The sequence below is a fragment of the Acanthopagrus latus genome, chromosome 18 (assembly GCF_904848185.1).
Source record: "Acanthopagrus latus isolate v.2019 chromosome 18, fAcaLat1.1, whole genome shotgun sequence".
NCBI classification, from domain to species: Eukaryota; Metazoa; Chordata; class Actinopteri; order Spariformes; family Sparidae; genus Acanthopagrus; species Acanthopagrus latus.
Window position 1 is genome coordinate 31,498,404 of NC_051056.1, and position 19,531 is coordinate 31,517,934.

General features: G+C 42.0%; 1 protein-coding gene across 2 annotated transcripts in view; it reads right to left on the minus strand.

The window, feature by feature from the left end:
* Nucleotides 1–888: 888 nt before the first annotated feature.
* Nucleotides 889–19,531, minus strand: part of fgf24 (fibroblast growth factor 24) — a 30,665-nt gene continuing 12,022 nt past the window's right edge. For both annotated transcript variants that reach the window (XM_037076069.1, XM_037076070.1), the window contains exons 2-6: nucleotides 12,940–13,856; nucleotides 12,727–12,763; nucleotides 8,174–8,351; nucleotides 4,491–4,597; nucleotides 889–2,702 (exon numbers count right to left, since the gene is read on the minus strand). In XM_037076069.1, coding sequence (XP_036931964.1) covers nucleotides 2,430–2,702; nucleotides 4,491–4,597; nucleotides 8,174–8,351; nucleotides 12,727–12,763; nucleotides 12,940–12,971 — 627 coding nt within the window. In that variant the 5' untranslated portion in view covers nucleotides 12,972–13,856 and the 3' untranslated portion in view covers nucleotides 889–2,429. The remainder of the gene's footprint in view (nucleotides 2,703–4,490; nucleotides 4,598–8,173; nucleotides 8,352–12,726; nucleotides 12,764–12,939; nucleotides 13,857–19,531) is intronic.

Consider the following 19,531-nt stretch of genomic DNA (forward strand, 5'->3'; position numbering starts at 1 on the left):
GGTGGATTTCTGGGTCACACATCAAGCACTGTGTTTCCACCTTTTAAAAGCAGGCCAGACGTCCAAAATCCCATGACGGAACGGGGACTTCTGGGTCTGTTGGAGTCGGAGGTGGAGGTGGAGGTGGGGGTGGGGGGCTGATAGCATAGCTAGGAATTTAAACAAAAGTATTTTTTTCTCCCTCAAAGCCGCCATCTTTCAGTCTGACGGTTACTGTAAACATCATTCCAGCACACGGCATCATAAGACATGCTACTCCACATTCCTTTAGCGCTTTTAAAAGATGGAAAATATTGTATGTTTACTGGTGTGGAGGATGGAGCCATGTTTACAGCGTCTTTGATCGTCTTCTTCACTCTTGACAAAATGTGTTTATCCTCATCTGTGTGTTTTGACTTCTGTGCCACTCGCTGCAGCTGTAATGTGGTTTATGATGCAATATTTAATCTTGTTTCATTAATACATGTGCTAGTTGTTTACACTGAAAAAAGAACAAACAGAAAGATAACATTTTTCTTTCTCTGCCAGAAATTCTTTTTATAATTCTGCAATGATATCAATGTTTAAAAAAAGCACAACTCTCAGTGATATAAAAAGCCTTCAGAGATGTCGCAAGAGGCCTTTCTCAATTTAAAAACCACTGACCTTAAAAGCAGTCCTCACACTTTGGGTTTGTATATAAAAATGCATACCTTGGCAGTATGCAGAGAAGGGAATGTACTCTATGTCCAACCAAACGCTACCTGCAGCATTTCTCTTTTAGGCAGTCTGATGTTCAGTGTGCACGTCGTAAAGTTCCAGTCTGAACCGGAACATCGAGGCGCTTTAACCTTCTCCACAGAGAAATAAAGACATAAAATAAGTCTGTTTTTAAAATATAGTCCTCATTTTATTAACAGAGGCCAAATAAAACTCATCACATTTTATTTACAAAGGGAGGCAATAAATATCTTAATAATAGTCATAAAATTATTTTTGCTTACATTTGTTTAAAAAAAATCATAAATGTATCATGTTGTTAGTAGCAACTCATACAGAAACCTGCCAGCAGCCAGACAGGTGAATACATACTACTGGTGAGGAGGGGCCAGAGTTTGTCATCAGTGAGAGAAGGAATTAAAGAATCAGACTTTTTCCTTCAGGATTCAGACTCAAACTGCTGAAAATGTTCCCAGAATCGTGGAGGAGTTGGTCAGCATCGTCAAATGTTGGATTTATGAAGTGTTCAGGGCTGGTTAGAGCTACAGTGCTCCTGTCTGTGGATCACTGATCTGACGAATAGGCACAGGCATCTTTTCTCTGAGACTGTCATCCAGTGAGAGTGAAAGGAGCGAAAATGAGCTCACAGTCAAAGGATGATTTTGGAGGGAAGGGGAAAAAAGAAGAGCTCGGTTCAGCTTGGCGTCAACTGAAAGGATCTTTAGATTAGGTGAAAGATCAACAAAGAGAACAAAGAGGTAGAGGAAGTCTTCATGGCCAACCCCAAAACATTAGCTAGCTCACGCTCAAAGAACCAAGGCATCGATTTCAGAAAGACAGAGCTGTTCCACAGCGAGTCCAACAGGAGATGAAAGGGATTAACATCCGTCTCCAGATGTGATGAAGTTGAAAGACTTTGCTGAATTATGAATCACATCAGCTGTTATATTTGTATTTGTATTGTGTGTGTGTTTTAACAAGACTGAAGCCACGGCAGCGGCCTGACTAGTCAAAGCATGTTGTGTTTTAGCTGAATCACAGGCTGCATGGAAATGTCAAGGAAATTGCACACAGCACTCAGGGGGTTCAGCGCATTCCTGGAGCCGCGAGTGAAGCTGAGGTTGAGAGACATATGGAAAAAAATCAAAAGGAAGGAGAAAAGAGAGAGACCTATAAAATATTGCACTCAAAGCTACACAGTTATCCCAGCAGCACAGTGTCACCTGCGACTGCCACCTCTCTCCGTTTCATCTCCATGGTGTCTGATTCCAGTGGAAAGTATGGGATCCGCGTTGTCAGGGGAAACACAAACAAAAACCGACAGGTATTCCAATAAATCTCTAGTTGGCTGATTTTTATAACATTGCGTCAGCTCCTGCTTCAGCCACCATTGTCAAAAAAGAAAGTATGCCTTTAGCTTGTAGTTCAGACGTAGCTGAGGACGACGGCGACAGGAATTCTCTCAAAGCTCCTTTAGTTTATCCAGTATAAATAACATGACAGACACGTTAGCACAATGACATCAACCCAGAAGAATCCAAGAGTTAGGAAATATTCAGTCATCCTGAAATACAAAAATAAAACATCTTTGACTTTTTTTTGTTCTTTTTGTCTGTCTTTCTCTTACAGAAGTGACTTTTAAGACAAGAAGCTTGAGATTTTCAGATAGAGTTTGTTTTTTGTTTTTTTTTTCCCCCCAGAGGAAATTTAGTGCTGTCCCATTGGTCCCATCAGTTCCTCTTGGGTTTTAACCGCCGAGCCCTTCGTGTCCGCTTAGTTACTGTGGTGAAACGAAACTCCTCCAGGGGGTCCAACCTGCCCTTCGGCTGGCGCTTCATGAAGTGGACTTCCTGTTGCCTCTGTGTGGTCCGCGAGCCTTTCTTGGGCCGACCCTTCCTGTTGAAGCCGAGGTACCATCCTTTGTACTTGGCTGACACGAGAGCCGTGTAGTTGTTCTCCAGGAATTCCTCGACAAAGACGCACTCCTGCTTCCTTCCATCGGGCTGGAAGAAGGAAATAAAATAGGACATTAATTAATTTTTAACAAGACAGCCTGACCTCTCTTTCATTCTGGTTCACCTCCATTGCATCAGTGTGCTTGGGCTCAGAAGGGTTTGTATTTTCCAGTTTGCTGTCAGATCTAAGTCTGAAATGCTGACAAGCACTTTTTATGCACCTTGTTGTTGCTATTTGTATGATCAAGATTCAATTCTAACTTAATGACAGGACTGTTTCATTTCAAATGTCGAAAGATTTTTGGGTTTACATGATTATGCTGATTTTGCAAGGACCATATTCAAATTCAAGCATATTCCCAAACTTTCTTACCCTGTAGTGAGGCAAATGTCTAATTTTCACAAGTTGAAAAGTTGACAGATTAAGCAAGTAAACCTTTGTACAAAAATAACATGAGGTCTGGATCCATCAGCTTAATCTTGTGAACCTGTGAACCTTTGAGTTTGTTTTTCGTTTTTGTTTTTTTGGAGCCAGAAATGACACATGCACGAGAGTGTGGACCATCATTTACAAACTGAACATAATGCTGTATTGAAGTAGACTTAAAACTGTTGATTGAGACCATAAATTCATCAGGGAACTATTTATTGAGGCAATGAATCAAGTGAGCAGTAGGGTCATTTTCTCATAAGCTTACATACAATCATACTTCATTTTGAAACCAGTGCAGGTGCCTCCTGCAGGCCATTAGAAATCATGCAGGTTTAAGGCTCTTGGCTTTACTTTGCTGACCCAGAAGCCTGTCCTTTTTTTTCAAAGTCAGTGGTATATATTGACAGAAGGGTGGCAGCGATCGGATGCTGAGCAATACACTGATGAAACATTGGTCTTTTGGACCATATATCATGGTGGAGAATGGCATGCAGTTCTACAAGAGTCAAAAGTATGGTTCTGTATTGAGACTGCAGTTCACTATCAACACATTTCAGAGTTTCGTAGGTCCACCGAAAACTCTTCACAGTGAGGTGGATTATCCAAAGTAACAGCCTGCTGCAGAATCTTTATGATGAATTTGGTAGTGAAAATCTCAGACATATACTTTAAAATCCTGGCCCATAAAAACAACACCGTCTGCATGTCTACACAGCAAAGTGGGCATTTCTGTGATTTACAGCACTTGATTTCATCAAGCAAGCTGAAAGCCTCCAACAATCAATTCAAATGTCATCTGATCCAATTTTTTAAATAATCCTATCGTGCTTTTAAGGAGGAAGTCACAGTACATTTTTTAAACAAATGGGGCCGCAGCAACTTCAACTCAAAATACAGGTTTCTAACAGATGACTTTGATGAGAGAGTGAAAACTGGTGAGAATCACTGCAGCCCCTCCGATGCTGACAGCATGACTTATTAATGCAACACAGTCACACGTGTGCCTCCACAGTGTACGTGTACAGATATTAACTTCTTTTCCATATTGAGGCGGCCATCCACACAGTCACGTGCAGTCATCCCGCGCTCATGGGCCACCTGGTGTGATTAGGTGATATAATTGCAATGGCATTCCTCCTAAGTGACCATTAGTCTCTCAATGCATTGTGGTGATTGCAGTCTGTAATTGACTGATCGAGTGTCAAAGGAGTAGAACGATTACGTAATGGAAGAAGGGCTGTGAGTTATCAAAGGGGTTTTGTTGGGTTGTTCAAAACCAGCCGGAGAAAGCAGATCTGAGGCTGCGTCACATTCAGGCTGGATCTACAGCTCTGATTAAAATGGTCAGTCAGTGAAAAATGTAAGCTTCTACTAAAGTTTTTTTTTTTTGTGAAGACACTCACCCTTCCAACTATTTTGCCTTTCTCGTTCATGCAAATGTAATGCTCACTCTCCTTTCCTTTTATTCGAATGTGGCTCCCAAAAGTTTCTGTCTCGACGACAAGAAGAGCTGGAAAAGAAAAAAAAGCAGAGTCTGTTAGTGGCATGTTTAAGTCTTTACACTCGATCAATCAAAATGGATTAAGACTTACATTTAACCAAATCTGGTATGATCTTTTTACTTTTTTTGTTGTTTTTTTTTGTTTATGGTCAACAATGTCTGGCTCCCGCACTTTTTTCAATATTCATTAATAGTCAGTTATAAAAATATTCCACACATATTTACAGACCTGGACATGACTAGGTTTAATTACCCCTACAATCGAGCAAGAGACATCAATATTTGTTGTACCAGAGATCAAAACCCCTTTAATCACATCAATAATTCCAAATAACTTATCTTAATAGCTGGATATCACCAACTAAATAAATTCTAAGTACTGGACAAATACATTTGTGATGTCTTCTGTGAATGTGGAAATTTTTTGATGTTTTAGTCTAACGACAAAAACAAAGAACAAAGCCAATCAATTTTGGGTCTCCAGGGCAAATCATTCAAGTCATTCAAAGGCTCATTAAGTGCATAACTTTCTTTGTGCGACACCGGGCATGCACCCAAACAACAATGCCACCGTCACTTCAGCCTGACACAGCAGTAATCCACTCTCGAGATGCATCCCAGCGGCTCTTTTATTCCCCCCAATCTAAATGTTAACCCCTGCGAGGTCACCTTTGTCTCCACTCGCCCCTCAACCAGCAAAGAGATCTGCCAAACATTTGTGGAGCGGTTATGTGCCCCTCAGGATTAGGTTTCCAGTTCCCTTTAGTCTGTGCTCACTCAATCAAAAAGTTAAGATGATCCATTTGTTTAACACACAGGGCCATTCAGTAGCGCTCAAGGGAGCAGAGGAAGAATGAGCGAAGGGGATGGGATGGGCTCGAGGGCAGAAGTAACTCCCCACCTCCCTCCCCGCCTCACCCTTAGATCCATCCTTGGGAGGAAAGTGGGGAAAGAGGAAACCTGCCTCAAAGGTGAGACTAAAGGAAGTCTGAGGCTATTCCTTCTCTTGTTATCAGAGATTTCTCTTTGTCGTCTTGTCGAATGTTTGTGAACTCAAGAACAGCATTTCTGACTTTCTTTAATATCACTTGTTGATCAGTCTGGAGTCCTTGAAAAGGAAAAAAAAAGTCCAAGACTGGTTTGTATGTGGATTGAATGATGAGAGATGTTATCTCTTTAAGTCAAATCAGGAGTCATTCAATGACTCAGCGCTTTAGCTCTCTCACTCAGCTGGCTTTGCATGAAGTCCCAAAATTCAACCTCAAGTTTGAAGCCTCTATGCAGAGCATCAGAAAAAAAATATTTAAGATATCAAAGCAAATTTTCAGAAATAAATGTTGGCAATGTATGTTTCTAAAGATTAAGTGTTAACTTTATATTAAATGTTGAAACACAGTCTTGAACAGTGGTGTCTAACTTAGCAGATGGCTCTCCTCACAAGCATGGCTGAGGATCCCCTCTGCCCCCCAAACAAGTCAGCTCATATACATATAATGTGAACTTGATATGACAAGGATTGTAGAATGTCAAGACATTTTTCCAACAAAACATGTCGTATCATGTTCACATAACATCTTTATTATCTGACTTTCATGTCATACAGGTGGAGGAGATGGTGGTGAAGTTACAGGCGACAAGGCTGCCAAGCCAGTGACGACAGTTAAAGCCTGCGTTTCAACATTTGTTAGCATGACACCACTGGATATGTTGTTCAGGGGAACCTCCTTCAGTGGTTATGGTGACAAAACATTCACATTTTTGACAGGAAGTCGTCCGTCTGCAGCTGTGTTTGGTCTTTTTCTCACTCTAACAAAGATGTTTGTGTGCCTAAACCTAACCAGACCACAAGGACAGCAATGTTACAAGCCAAAAGGTGAATATTGAACCCCCCCCCCCCCCCCCCCAAAAAAAAAAATATATATATATTTCAACATAATTAAAGTACATTTTTAACTTATTTGTGGTTTTGCAGAAACATGCTTTGGAATATCAGAATGTGTGATGAATATTTTAACATAACATCCCACTTCCAGTGACTTCTTAATGTTTTTGCCCTCTTTGAGTATTCTTTAGCGTCAGCATGGGGTCACCTGTCAAAAAAACTGAAAACTGTCCATTTGAGCATTTATTAGTTTAAAAACCTTTCTAGTGACCTATCATCTTCTGTGAGTGGACAACAGGATGAATTTACAATGAATTGTGCAGGAAAAGGATTGTTCTAGTCTCTTTAAAATAATGAATATGTCAAACTAATACCTAAGAAGAATGGTAACACCCGCACTTTGGCAGCACTGATATGGAGTCAGCAGTCTTAAAGCTCTACATCTAAGCAACATATTTCTTCTGTGATGGTTTGTGGCCCTCCGCCGTGAAGCTGCTGTGGCTGAGAGTGGATTACAGCACAGAAGAGTATCTTCTTGAGCATTATAAGTAAGTGCAAAGGAGTTCACAGGTGCCAGGTACTGCAGCTGGATGGGGGGGAGGAGGAGGAGGAGGAGGAGGAGGAGGAGGAGATAGGCGGCAGAAGAAGGAGGAGGGGTGGAGAACGGAATTGGCAAGGCCTCATGGGAAAAATTGGATCTGCTTCCACTCAAGCTCTAACAAGCAGTGAGGAAACTTCGCCTCGGCGCATTTGCGACTGAACACACTCACTCAGAGGCATTCAAGACCAGCAATTTTCAAGCCGTGAGTCAGCTGTTATGAGCAAAATATCTGCAGGAAAGCACAACACGAGTCCTGCTGCCTTGCGTTTGTGCCACAGCATCAAAGAGCACTCCTCTGGCCACCAATTTTCTCAACCGCCACACTTGTTTTGATTCTGATTCGCGAACAAGTCTGCACAGAAACCAAAGACAATGTATTTAAGGTTGACAGGGCCATAAAATTGTCACTGAAATGTTATGTTCATTTAGTTTGACACTCTTAAACTGAGCAAAGTCACCCTGGTCACCCACGTCCAACATAAATGTCACAAAGTACATTGCAAACTAATGTTTAGTGAAGTAAATGAAATGTTATAGTTTTAACTCCCTCTTGCCCTTTCAAGCTCAGGGACGATACAGTTTTAAGTTTCACCAATTTGCATTTGTCAATAGGGACAGCTGCAGTCCCAGTCAACAGTAAAGTTGAGTAATGCCACAAGATTGCATCCTACATAACCAAGGAAGCTCATAACCTAAACGTCTGAAACCAACAGTAAAGACAATTTTGCAGAATGGCAAAACAACAAGTCACTTTTGGTCCATATTAGGCATTCTGGCAGCAAATTTGCACCACTGGCCTATAAATCTATCGAGATAAAAACAGACTTGTTCTGGATACCCAAATGCTGCAATAAACATCCATTGCAAGGTCAGCAATTTCATAATGTTTCCAGACACTCCAACCAGTAGTTGGTGGCTTCCAAAAGTCACCATCCGGAGAAAACCAATTCCAAACAAAAGGCAGTAAACAGCCAAAGCAGCTGAAGGATGAAGAAAAAAACTCAAGAAGCACCAAATCTGGCTGGAACTAGATGGTGATTTCTCTTCCTGTTGTAACAACTAGCTACAGTGTCAGGTGAGATGCACAGGAGTTCTCCCATACCATACTTGCCCCCATCATCTCCATTGGCATTGATTTTCTTGCCCAGGATCTGGACATGTTTCCCTGTGGTTCTGCTGTAGAGCTGATAGATCCGGACCTGCTTCCGGCTCAGGTCGTCCGGGTTCCTTGTGTGGTTCTCGATGTAAAACCTGAAATCAGCAGAGCTCTGCTGGGACTCCTGTCCAGAGGTGTGAGACAGAGAGAGAGAGAGAGAGAGAGAGAGAGAGAGAGAGAGAGAGAGAGAGAGAGAGAGAGAAGATGAAGAAACATAGAAGACAGACAGTGAGAGTTCGTCACCGCACAGGTGCTGATTATAATCTGTGCTGTTGCTTTTATGGGCTCCTCGACAAAAACATTGTGCTTCAGGGGTTAAAAACTCAGATACCAACCGGGAAATTGAGGCTCTGTCATTTTTAATGTTTTGTTTTCTTGCTTTCACCTGGCACATTTTATATGAATTGCATTTACAAGCTGATAACTATGCTACAATGTGTTAATGAAGTCACGGTTTGAGTAAAGATCCCACAGAACAAGTGCAAAGCCCATATGCAACCGTCTGTTGCTTGGTGTTGAGACAGCGGTATACTATGCGCCCCGGGCGATATTGAGAAACCCGTGCTCCATTTCCACAAGCAAGCAAGCCACTAGCAATTATACACCTGAAGCATCCAGACCTGTTGCACTATCATCAAACAAATATCTGCCTGCAGGCCAAGAAGGGTCCATAAATTAGGAAATGCAGCGGGCGGTAGACAAGACGGTGAACCTGAAAGATGGCAAGAGGCACCCTGAACCACAAAAACACTCCTGCAGGAAGACATTTGGATCGTATCGTCCAAATCCACCTTTCAGGATCCACTACCCTGCTGTTTACGAGTCACCTTAAACCTGACATAAAACTAGAGGAAATCATCGACAGCATGTCAGCCCAACAAGTGTGTCACCCGACATGGAAGAGCGGGAGGAAATGTATACTTTCAGAAGCCCTGGAATCTCAGTTCACGCCAAGATCCCATTTCCCTAGCTGTATGGTGTCGTAATTGCACAGTAATGGCTTTTTATGTGGCTGCTCTTAGGTGGCTAATTATATACACATTCCATTCGCTGAGTCCTTGTTATTCTAACTTGAGTAAATTAATGACATGTAGCAAACATGATGGGAAATTGTGGGCCTCAGAGGAGCAAATCCTTAAACTACGAAAGAAAACAATGAGCAACTTCTGCAAATCTCACAGAGGCTTCCAGCGCGGCTCCTACAAACCAGGTGTCAAGCAAGTTGAGCCCCAGTACCGGCACCTAATCCTTTGAAGAACCCATAAGGATAGGTTAGACCATCACATCCCCTAAAACTGATTCTTTAAACTCCCAGAAACCAAAGCTGATAGTTAGATTGGACACCAACCTCGAATATCGAGAATTGCCAGGTTTTCTCAACGACTTTGCCCTCCACTTCTCTGCAGATTGTAAGATACAGCGCTCGGCAGCATTTCTCAGCCACATTATTCTGTCCTTTGAATTAGGAAGGACTTGTGGGCTCATCATGACGTATTGGGTCTAGAAATGTGGACCTCAGAGGATCCAGCCTCTGAACTGGAACATGGCTTCTGTATCTTGACATTTAGGAAATACGCCCCATGTTACTTTTGGCATCAGGCAGAGAAGAAAATGAGAGGCAGGATATCAAAAAATCTGATTTGTGGTGTAAATATTGACTTTGGTTTGACTTTACTACATGCTCTCTCGTGAATACTTGTTGTTTTTCACAAAGCGAGATATCAAATTTAGCTGTTACTCTATCGGCTCACTTTGTCTTCAACCCAACCTCTTTTGCTCCAGACTAAATTCACTCATGTATTTTTTTTTTTTTTTCACTACAGTCAACACAATATTGCAACAAAATGACAAAAAGACCAGTCCTTTCCTGAAGCCTGGTCCTAGAGTCATTTTCAGCCAGTCAATTTTATCCTTTAAACTCACCAAGAGATTAAAGATTATGGCTTGAAGAGGCACATTTACATCAGACCAGGTAATGTGATGACCTGATTACGCAATGCACTTTATTGTATTTCATATTTAGGGTTGCATTTCTGTGTTACCCTCCTTGTAACTTACAGTAACAAATGCATAGAGACATGATGCATTAAACTACTTTCACTGTATATTGAAGGGATGTTGAAGAAGTATATTATTGAGTCATAGAGTACTATTCATGAAAGGTTTTTGCATTTCATGCTCTGGACAGCCCAAGAAAACGATGCATTCAAGAGCTGAGCAGTTAGCAGCAGTAGCCACAACAGCTGAACAAACAAGAAAGCTTCACCGACAGGATTTGTCATCCAGGGAACAAGAAGACGTCATTGCACTGGTCAGAGTGTAAGAATATCTCCACACTTAACAAAATACTATTACAAAGTTTGGAAAGATGTTTCTAAAACAGAAGCTGAAAACATGTTGAACAGAAGCATGAAGTCAACCATAAGTATCTTCTGTTGTCAGCACTCTCTCTAAATGAACCTCAAAGCTGACGAGCCAAAAAAAAACCCAAAACGAACAAACATCAGAACGTGGCCTGACTAGGCTGCTACGGGATTTATCCCAAATCTCCCCATCTCTAAACAAACATAAAGGTGTGTTTGGTAGACAGTTGCATTTTGCGCCAAGGGAAAGGCAAGCCTAAGCACATGGCTGAGGTGAACGCTAGCGACAACAGTTTTTTATCACGCTGTCTCCTTTCTTCAAAGACACAGCATGAAAACGGATATGGTTGAAACTTCAAAAGTCTGCCGCTTGTCTTTACCCAGGAAGCTTAGTTGTCGCATCCATCTAAGATACACCTTACTACCTGCTCCACACACACACACACACACACACACACACACAAGACACACTCTCACACGTTGGCAGTGCATTCAAAGTTAACTTCCAACTGTGGTTGCTTCTGTTGTTTTTCCTCATGAGATCACAACCACAGCATGACATGTAACAGCCATGAGCTGCTCGCAGCAGCGCTGAGGAGGCAACATGAAGAGGCAAAGTGACAGAGGCACATTAAAGGGAGAGTCCTTCTTTTTTTTTTATCAGCAGCCCGAAAGCACTCAAAGAGCCACAATGGATTTGATAAATGTCTTTCTCAAATCTGTCAACACACTTGACAAATCAGCAACAGAACAGGAGAAATGGTCCATCAGTCATACGTGTCGGGCATCAGTCTGCATGGACTTCATCGTGTGTTACATGTGAGAGCGGTCAGTCAGCACTACAGCTCTGTCTGCAGCAGTTCTGTTGGAATAATCATAGCACACAGACTGGTTCAAAGGTAGACCTGTTATTTTGGAACCAGCTGATCCCAGCAGGCTGAATGAACGGTGCAATTAATAAAATGTATTCTAAAGAAAAAAGAACTGTCCTGCTGAGTTTTATTTACTCCAGAAGATCAAACATCCACTCCTCTTGGTCTGATTCAGTTTTCTCTGACGAAATATATATATATATATATATATATATATATATATATATATATATATATATATATATATATATATTTGCATGTGTTGAAGAAATAAGTGCATAATGACAAACAGCAAAGAGTTTCCAGCTCTCTCTCTCTCTCTCCTCTTTTCATATTTAACATCATAACAACACGAAGAAAGTCATTTCAAACAACAGCACGTGGGATATCATGATCAACACGTCATACCTTTGACCTGGTGATGAGATCGCTTTATGAGTGAAGGAGCGTGCGCTCTGCGTTTTTATCTGAATCGCGGCGCGCAATTAGGTGAGTGGATGCCTGCAGATCATTACTGTTCAAAGTGAGACGCGACTAATAAAAGCGAGGCAGCGAGCGCCAAACGAGCCATCTGCTCACAGAGCAGCTTCTAACCCGGGATCAGAAGATTTATTACACAGTTCTGTTGTAAAACACCGCAATTGCTACTTGAACTGCAGAAGAAAACAACAGGATTTAAATAAATGTTAACCACATTGATTCGAGATAATTGTAGATTAATCCGGAAGGAAAGAGTTGACATGCTTCAGATTAGAGTTGAACTAATGCCGAACTGCCTTGGATATTTTTCTTTACTGCAGAATGTTAAAATCTTTATGCATAAATCGTTTTCTAAGGAATACAGTGGAATTATTCTATTTTTATCTCTTACTGTATTTAGTTCGGTGACGTTTCCTTATGCATCATCTCCCGCCTCTTCAGTTAATTTATTTTAATGTTTGTTTCTCCACTTTTTTCTTTTTTTTTTTGCAAAACCCTTGTTTAATTTTCGTGCTTTCTTTCGAAGAATGACCGACAGATTTTTACACTTTATGAGCTAAAATCAAAATAATTCCAAAAGATTTAATTTAAGCAAGTCAACCCTTCCGTTGACCCAGTCAGATCCCCATCATCAGCATTATTCATCCACATAAAAAAATGTGCACAGTGACATGCAAACACGTACACGTACACACACACACACACACACACACACACACACACACACACACACACACACACACACACACACACACACAGGAGTATAACGTTGGAGTAAACATACCTGTAGCTGGAAATAGAGTACCAGAAAATGTAAACACCTACATGGACGGAGAGAGAAGAGAGAAGAGAGGAGGGGAGTGAATCACACATGGAGAAATACACGCAGCCTACCTGGATGAAATCAATAAGCAAATATGAAGCTTTTGGCGACTTCTATTGGTAAGAATGCACGAGTTAAAGTGCGAAATATCAAACGGAGATGTGGAACACTTACACGTATATGAACCTCGAAGGCAGCAGAGACATCTTGACTCGCAGAAATACACCTGAAATACACCTGCTTCCACAGATTTAGAGCCCCGGGAAAGGTTGGCGAAATCGCCCCCCTCTCTCTCGCTTTCGCTCCCCTGCGCGTCCTTTACGCACACAACTCCGGTGGTAAGTAGGAGATTGAATCCCAGTGTAAGGATAGATCGCTGGAGAGCAGTAGCAGAGTCACGGGGTGCAACATTAGGTGCTTCCTTGTTGGGGGGGGAATTATCCAGATTTTTTTTTTTTTTTTTCAGCTCAGTCTCCTCCGCTCACCGAAATCCTGCAACTCCTCCGTAAATCGGTGCCTAGCGAATTCAACCTCTCAAAAAAAAGGAAGAAAAAAAAATCCCCTCGCTTGAAAAATTATCCTCCGAGTTTTGCGCACCTACAGCCAAGTTTCCCCCACAATGCCAATCCTGCTGCTCCAGAGTTCACTGGCTCCTCAGCTCCGTCCGTACCTGCGGGGGATTTCTACACCTTGCATGGGTCATTTTATTCTACCAAGTGCTGCGCTGGAAAAAAAAAAAAAAAAAGGAAAAGTGGTGGATGAAATGACGCCCTTCCACCCCAAAAAACAACACAACTCGCTAAAAGAGGGCAAACAAGCTTATCCAGGCATACAAAAAGGTTATGCTCTAAAAAAGAAAGGTAGTGTGGAGGTCGCAGCGGCAGCGGCGGATCCCTGGAGAGCTTTGGAGGCTGATGATGGCGCAGCAGTGCCTGTCAGCGGTGTTTGTGCGTCTGCGGCTTGAGAATTGGGCACAGCGAGGCTTTTTTGTTGTTGGTGGGTGGAAACATGTCAGCGGTTTGCACCTGATAGGGTAATCTTGGAGAGACCATCAACTTGGAGAGGGTTTTTTCCTCTCGGTGGGCAAAGCGCTGTGTAGAGGAGAGAAGGAACAAGGAGATGAAGTGCTTTGGAGCTTTCCATTGTTTTTTTCTTTTGAATTATATATTTTTAAAAATAAGATTTAATTTGTTGTCAGATATGCGGAAGACGGCTTGATTTAATAGATCAGAATGTGATGGGGACATTGAATTATGTTCTTTTTATTATTATTATTATTATTATTATTATTATTATTATTATTATTATTATTATTATTATTTATAAGAGTTTAATTAAACCAACTTGAACATCAAACAATAGATTTCCTTTATTCTGATTCTCATTTTGAGGCCTGCGGGACATAAACGATCGGAGTCGCTGTGTTCCATCATCCACTGAAACTGCCTCTCTCTCTGTTCTCTGGGCTTTTTAAGCTGCTGCCGGTTTGTGGATTGGCCTCGGCTCTCCCAGACAGCATTCAAATGCAGGTTGTTGTCGATTTTTTTTCAATAATGTGCTATAACTTATTTAAATGAAAGAGAGGTGTGAATGTGTTTACGAGCTGGCAGCAGTAAAGTGAGCCCACATCCCTGCTGCCATTAAAGAAAAGGAAAAGCTTTGTGGTTCGCCTTTATTGTGCCATTAAAACTGGATCCTCGGCATTCCTGCGCCATTGATATTTAAAATGATTCTAAATGATTACATACATAACTTCCCATGTCGGGGATTTCAAAGCGCCTCCTGGGGTGGCTTTAGTGGGATATGAAGACGGGTGTTTGACTGCTGCTGATCAAGGCAAACTCCAAAAATATATCAATTTATGGCTTTTATTTTGAAGTATTTATGATTTATAATGACAAGTTTAAATCATTTTCCTTGTCTGTTTGTACAAATGTGGATAAAGTGGGTTGATGTGGGCTCACCCTGTGATTCATGGCTGTCTGTGTAACAAGAAGGTTTGATCCTGTCGACCACAGCGCTCTTTAATAACCCTCCAACACACCTTGTGTATAATGTCATTTACAGCATGACTAATTTATTCGTGTCTGCCTTAAGGGATGGAAATCACAGCAAAATTTGAGCAAATAGTAATTACAGAGAACATTACAAATCCAAGGCTCTGGTTCCGTTTGATCTAATAAGGCTTACATTAGCTGGTGCTCACTAGCTAAAGATTTCTCTCCAAAAGAGTCCAAAATAAAGGCAGCTGATAAGTGATTTAAAGAAGGAAGGATGATAAACAGCAATTAGCACACTGACTGTGACGGAGCCAGCACTATGGAGTCACTCATCGCCTCTTAAGCACATGTTTGTGACAAACTTCTTGGAGCATGACTGTAAATCCACAACTGAGAGGAGAGAGCGCAGCCGCCGGCTTGGATGTGGCCAGCTGTGAGTCACCAGGAGGAGGAAACTAATCTGTGCTCGTGGCGAAAGGGAAGATCCCAGATGTCTTTTATCATTTGATCGGGCTTAGAGGAAAATTTCACAAACTGAAACTGAAATATTCCGCTGAACTACTGAAGAAGACGGGGACTTGTTTTAAAACGTGATAAAAAACAAACAAACCCCAAAACGTCTTGTGAACGTCGTCCATGTCATCCAGACTGATTCTGAATTGATTTGAATGGGATCAGCTCATGCACCAACTACAGACGATGTGCACGCTAACACTTTTAGCTTTGTGGCCACAGTGAAGAGTTCAGCTTAAAGGGTGAAAGTAACAACCTTTTACACACATTTCAGGTCTTACTGAATCTTGGATTGTGCCAAACAAACTGTATGCTGCCATTTTGGGTTTCGGTTGTTTTTCCATTTTAAGTCAAATCTCCATCTACTATAGTTATTTAGCAGAATGCAGTGAAGCTCCAGAAATGTTCCATGGACAATGAGACTTCCACCCATTTCGACTGATATTTTCATTTTTGATCATGGGAAACAAGTCAAGACCACAAGCCGATTTTGGATGGGTCTGCCATGTACTTGTCTGCACGATCATTCACTTTGGCAGCTGGCCAGTCAGAGTCAGAGGGACAGATTAATTCTAGAGACTAATGCCACAAAAGTCATTGAAGTGGGCTCAAATATAGATGTTTTTATGCCCTACCTACACACCATTGGCCTGATAAAAAAGGGATTTATAATGACCCTTAGGCCCCTTTATTTGTACACATAGGTGGTTTGGCAGATAAGGTGTCTTTCTTGAAACACCACTTTGTTCTAAAGCTTGGGATGATAAACCTCCATGAGAGGGAACAAGCTGAAATGAACTGTGCAAACTGTGGAGCCGTAACTGTCTGCTGTCATCTGTGTCTCACCACTCGCTCTTCGAGAGCGTTTCACATTTCTGAATCAGAGAAACCATGAAGACAAAAAGGAAAAGAAAAAGATCAAGTTGACTCAATGACAGCCCGACAGAATGAGGTCACCGGAGTTCTTTATCGGCTACATCTGACCAGCTTTATCCATATTCATCCCCAGCTAGTTTTTTTAACAGAAAACAATTTCTGCAATGTTTGAATGTTGAGAATAAAGGTATACTGAAGTCCAATACAAGGCGAGAGGTTCATAAACAAACAGGCTTGATGGTTGGTTCACACAATTTATTATAAATACATTTTCTAAAAACTCCAGCGGTGTTTGTTTGGTGGGAGATGAACTTGCATAAATATTATTGGTGTCACTGTTTTCATTTTGGCATTCTCCTCCAAGAAGAGAAGAGCAGGAGAAGATGATACTAATGTTCTTTCTCTGTTTTTTTAACCAATTTTGGTGAATTGGCACTTAAAAGGGAAGATTGCAAATACATTGTCAGACCATCAGTCAGAAGTCGGTGCTCCTAAAGCTGCCTGCTGACACTATTTGAAAAAGTAGGAAAGAAATTGATAATACAGCGAGAATCAATCAAACGCAGTGTGCTGCTGCTCGAGCATAACAAGAGTGAGCTTTGTGAATGGGGAGAGCTGTTTCACAGTCCGGTTTCTGAGGCCCAGAGGAGGGAAGTGGGGGGGGCAGCCACTCAAGAGTTGGGATAAGGTTACCCACAGAGATTAGCTGACAAGACTGAGGCAGTGAGAAAAACAAGCAAGCAAGTTATAGGTCTTAGTTTACCTGGCTCGCTGTGCTTGGAAGCCAATGAAAGTGCTTTGTAACCACAGATTCAAACAGAGCCTGAAATGATCCTCTGCAGCCACATTCACCATTTCTATTTCAATTTTGATGAGAACAATTTTAAGTCAGGAGCTCTGTCGCAGAGTAGCGAATGATGTTATTTACACGACTCACAGACTCCTTTCAAGTCTTTGAATCTGAACCTCGCCGCGGCCGTGCAGCTATGCGTGTCTGTCCGCAGTGACGGGACTGTGGGAATGTCAGCGAGGATATCTCATTGAACCTAAAGGAGGAGGCATCTGAGGGCGGGCGAGCGCTCAGCGGTTCAAAGGGCCCTAGCAGGCATTTAGGGTTTGACAAAAGAACTTGGCAGATCAGTACGTGAAGCCCAGTGTACTACATTAGTGTCAGGACCCCCTCCGCGTCCCTCCCACTTTGCACTTTCATCTCTGACACGGACATATTGACTTAAAGAAAAGGAGGGGTGCCAGGCCGCGAAGAAGGGGTGGGTAGCTGCAGTGTGTGTCAGTGGGGGGGGGGATATGTGTCCCATTCAATTCTGAAGGTGAGGCGATTGATGCAGAGGGGTGACCACTGACTCATATAAGCCACCCAGAAGCCCTTTTTTAACTAGAAGTCACAGGCCGACTAGCGTGTGAGACCTTAACAGGACGGCCCTCTTCCTCTCATCTTGCTGAAATCAGCCTCACCCCATTAGTACAGGCTGACCCCACCCCCGCCTCTCCAAACACATCCCTTTTCACACTGTCGGTCTTGCCCCTCTGCAGGCTACTGATGTCCAACAGCCAACTCCGGTTTGGGTCGTAACGGGGTCGCGACACCTTGACATTGCGGAGGGTGACAGAGAGAGGAGCCAGAGAGGGGAGGGGAGGCCACAGCTACCTCGGAGATCTTTCACCTGAAGGAGAAGTTTTGATAATTTGTCCCCCGTCACACTTTGTTTGCATGGAGTCATTAAGGCCCATTTAGGTTTTGCCTTGAAGGGAGGAGGCCACAGAGTTTTGGGTGTGGGTGCTCTTTTGGGGGAGAGGCAGCGGGAGTGAAGGGTGAAAATTAAAGCGTCGCTCTTCAACAAATCATCTGCGAGCAGTACAGTACACACAGAACATATTAATGTTTCCACTGACTTCAGTCGCCTGTTTGACATTAATGATGATTTGCTCCGTCTCATCCAGCGGGGAGCCCACACTTGTCCAGAAACAGAAACAAAAGTATGTGCTGTCTTGTTGCTAACACGTGGAAGAACTTTATGTGACTACATGCATTTTAAAGACATCACTAAACTGTTCTTGCATGGACGGATTCTTTGGCCGTTGCTCAGTACAGAGAAACTGCCAAAATGTCACAGCACTACAGCTGACTCACAATCAGCCGACAGACCCCATGTGTGCAAAGTTTTTGGCCGCTGTTTGACAGATAAATGTCGAGTCCCCTGGACGAGCGAGCAGGGAAATCAATAGGTGTGTTTGTGTTCTCAGACTTCTGCTGAACAATATGAGTGCCTTAATGACATAATAAGCCGTCAGAGCTGGGCGGACTGTTGGTGAAAGTTTGGGAAGTGAAATGATGTCATTGTTCTTTTCTCAGCTCTTCAATTTATTTTCCCTCCCTGAATTGAACGACCCCATAACGGTTTTCTTGGAGTGCCACAGTTACCAAATGAAGAGGCTGGTAGTTGATCTCACAGCAAATTCATGCCACATTACAAAGTGACTCATTCACACACAATGTGAGATTATTTGACAATTATTATAAAAAAAATCTCGCTGCCCTGATGTGTTTTTAAAGCATGATGAACCTTTGATGGACAGCAGTTTCTAGATCTCATTAATGACACAAAGGCCTAGAGCAAATCAATAATCAGCCTAGAAGCAGCTTTGAAAAGGTGATACTGTGGAATCAGAAGGATGTCGAAGCCCACCAAGCGTGTGACCCAGACTCAACTACATAATTTGATGAGGACTTTGATTTGAAGTTATTACCTCCATGTTAGGGGTGAGAAGTACTAAGTGAGTGTTCAAAGAGAAAGCTGTCAGGCTCACGTTTATCTGATTACTGTGCCGTCTGAGAGGAACTTCCTCAGGTGCAACACGTCAGATCAGTCTCAGCCTGTGTAACGATCAATTCAGGAACAGTTTAATGATAACAATGCTATTTTGATTTTGAAAATTGTGGGAGAGATGCATTGTTTAAAAATATATTTCATTAATCATATCCATTAAGTGGCACATTTGGAATAAAAGGCCTCATTCTCATGTTTTGTTAAATGGCTTTGCTTTGAATTTGAAGAAAAATATTGTGGCAATATTTCTTGCAGAAATCTGCAGCAGACGGATCTCTGTATTGTTTGTTTGTTTTTTTGTTTAATTGTGTGGATGAGATATTATTGATCCCGCAGTGGCTAAATTCAATTGTTAAAGCAGTTCAAAAGTTAGAAGCATTGGAAAAAGTGATCAGGTGGTACATCAATATGAAATGAGACAAAGCAAGACAGTAAAATTGGAAAAGATCCAAATAAAGACATTATAAACTGTATAGTTGCATGAGAAGGGATAAAGCAGGAAAATCAATAGTTTCTGCTCGCTGCTCTAAT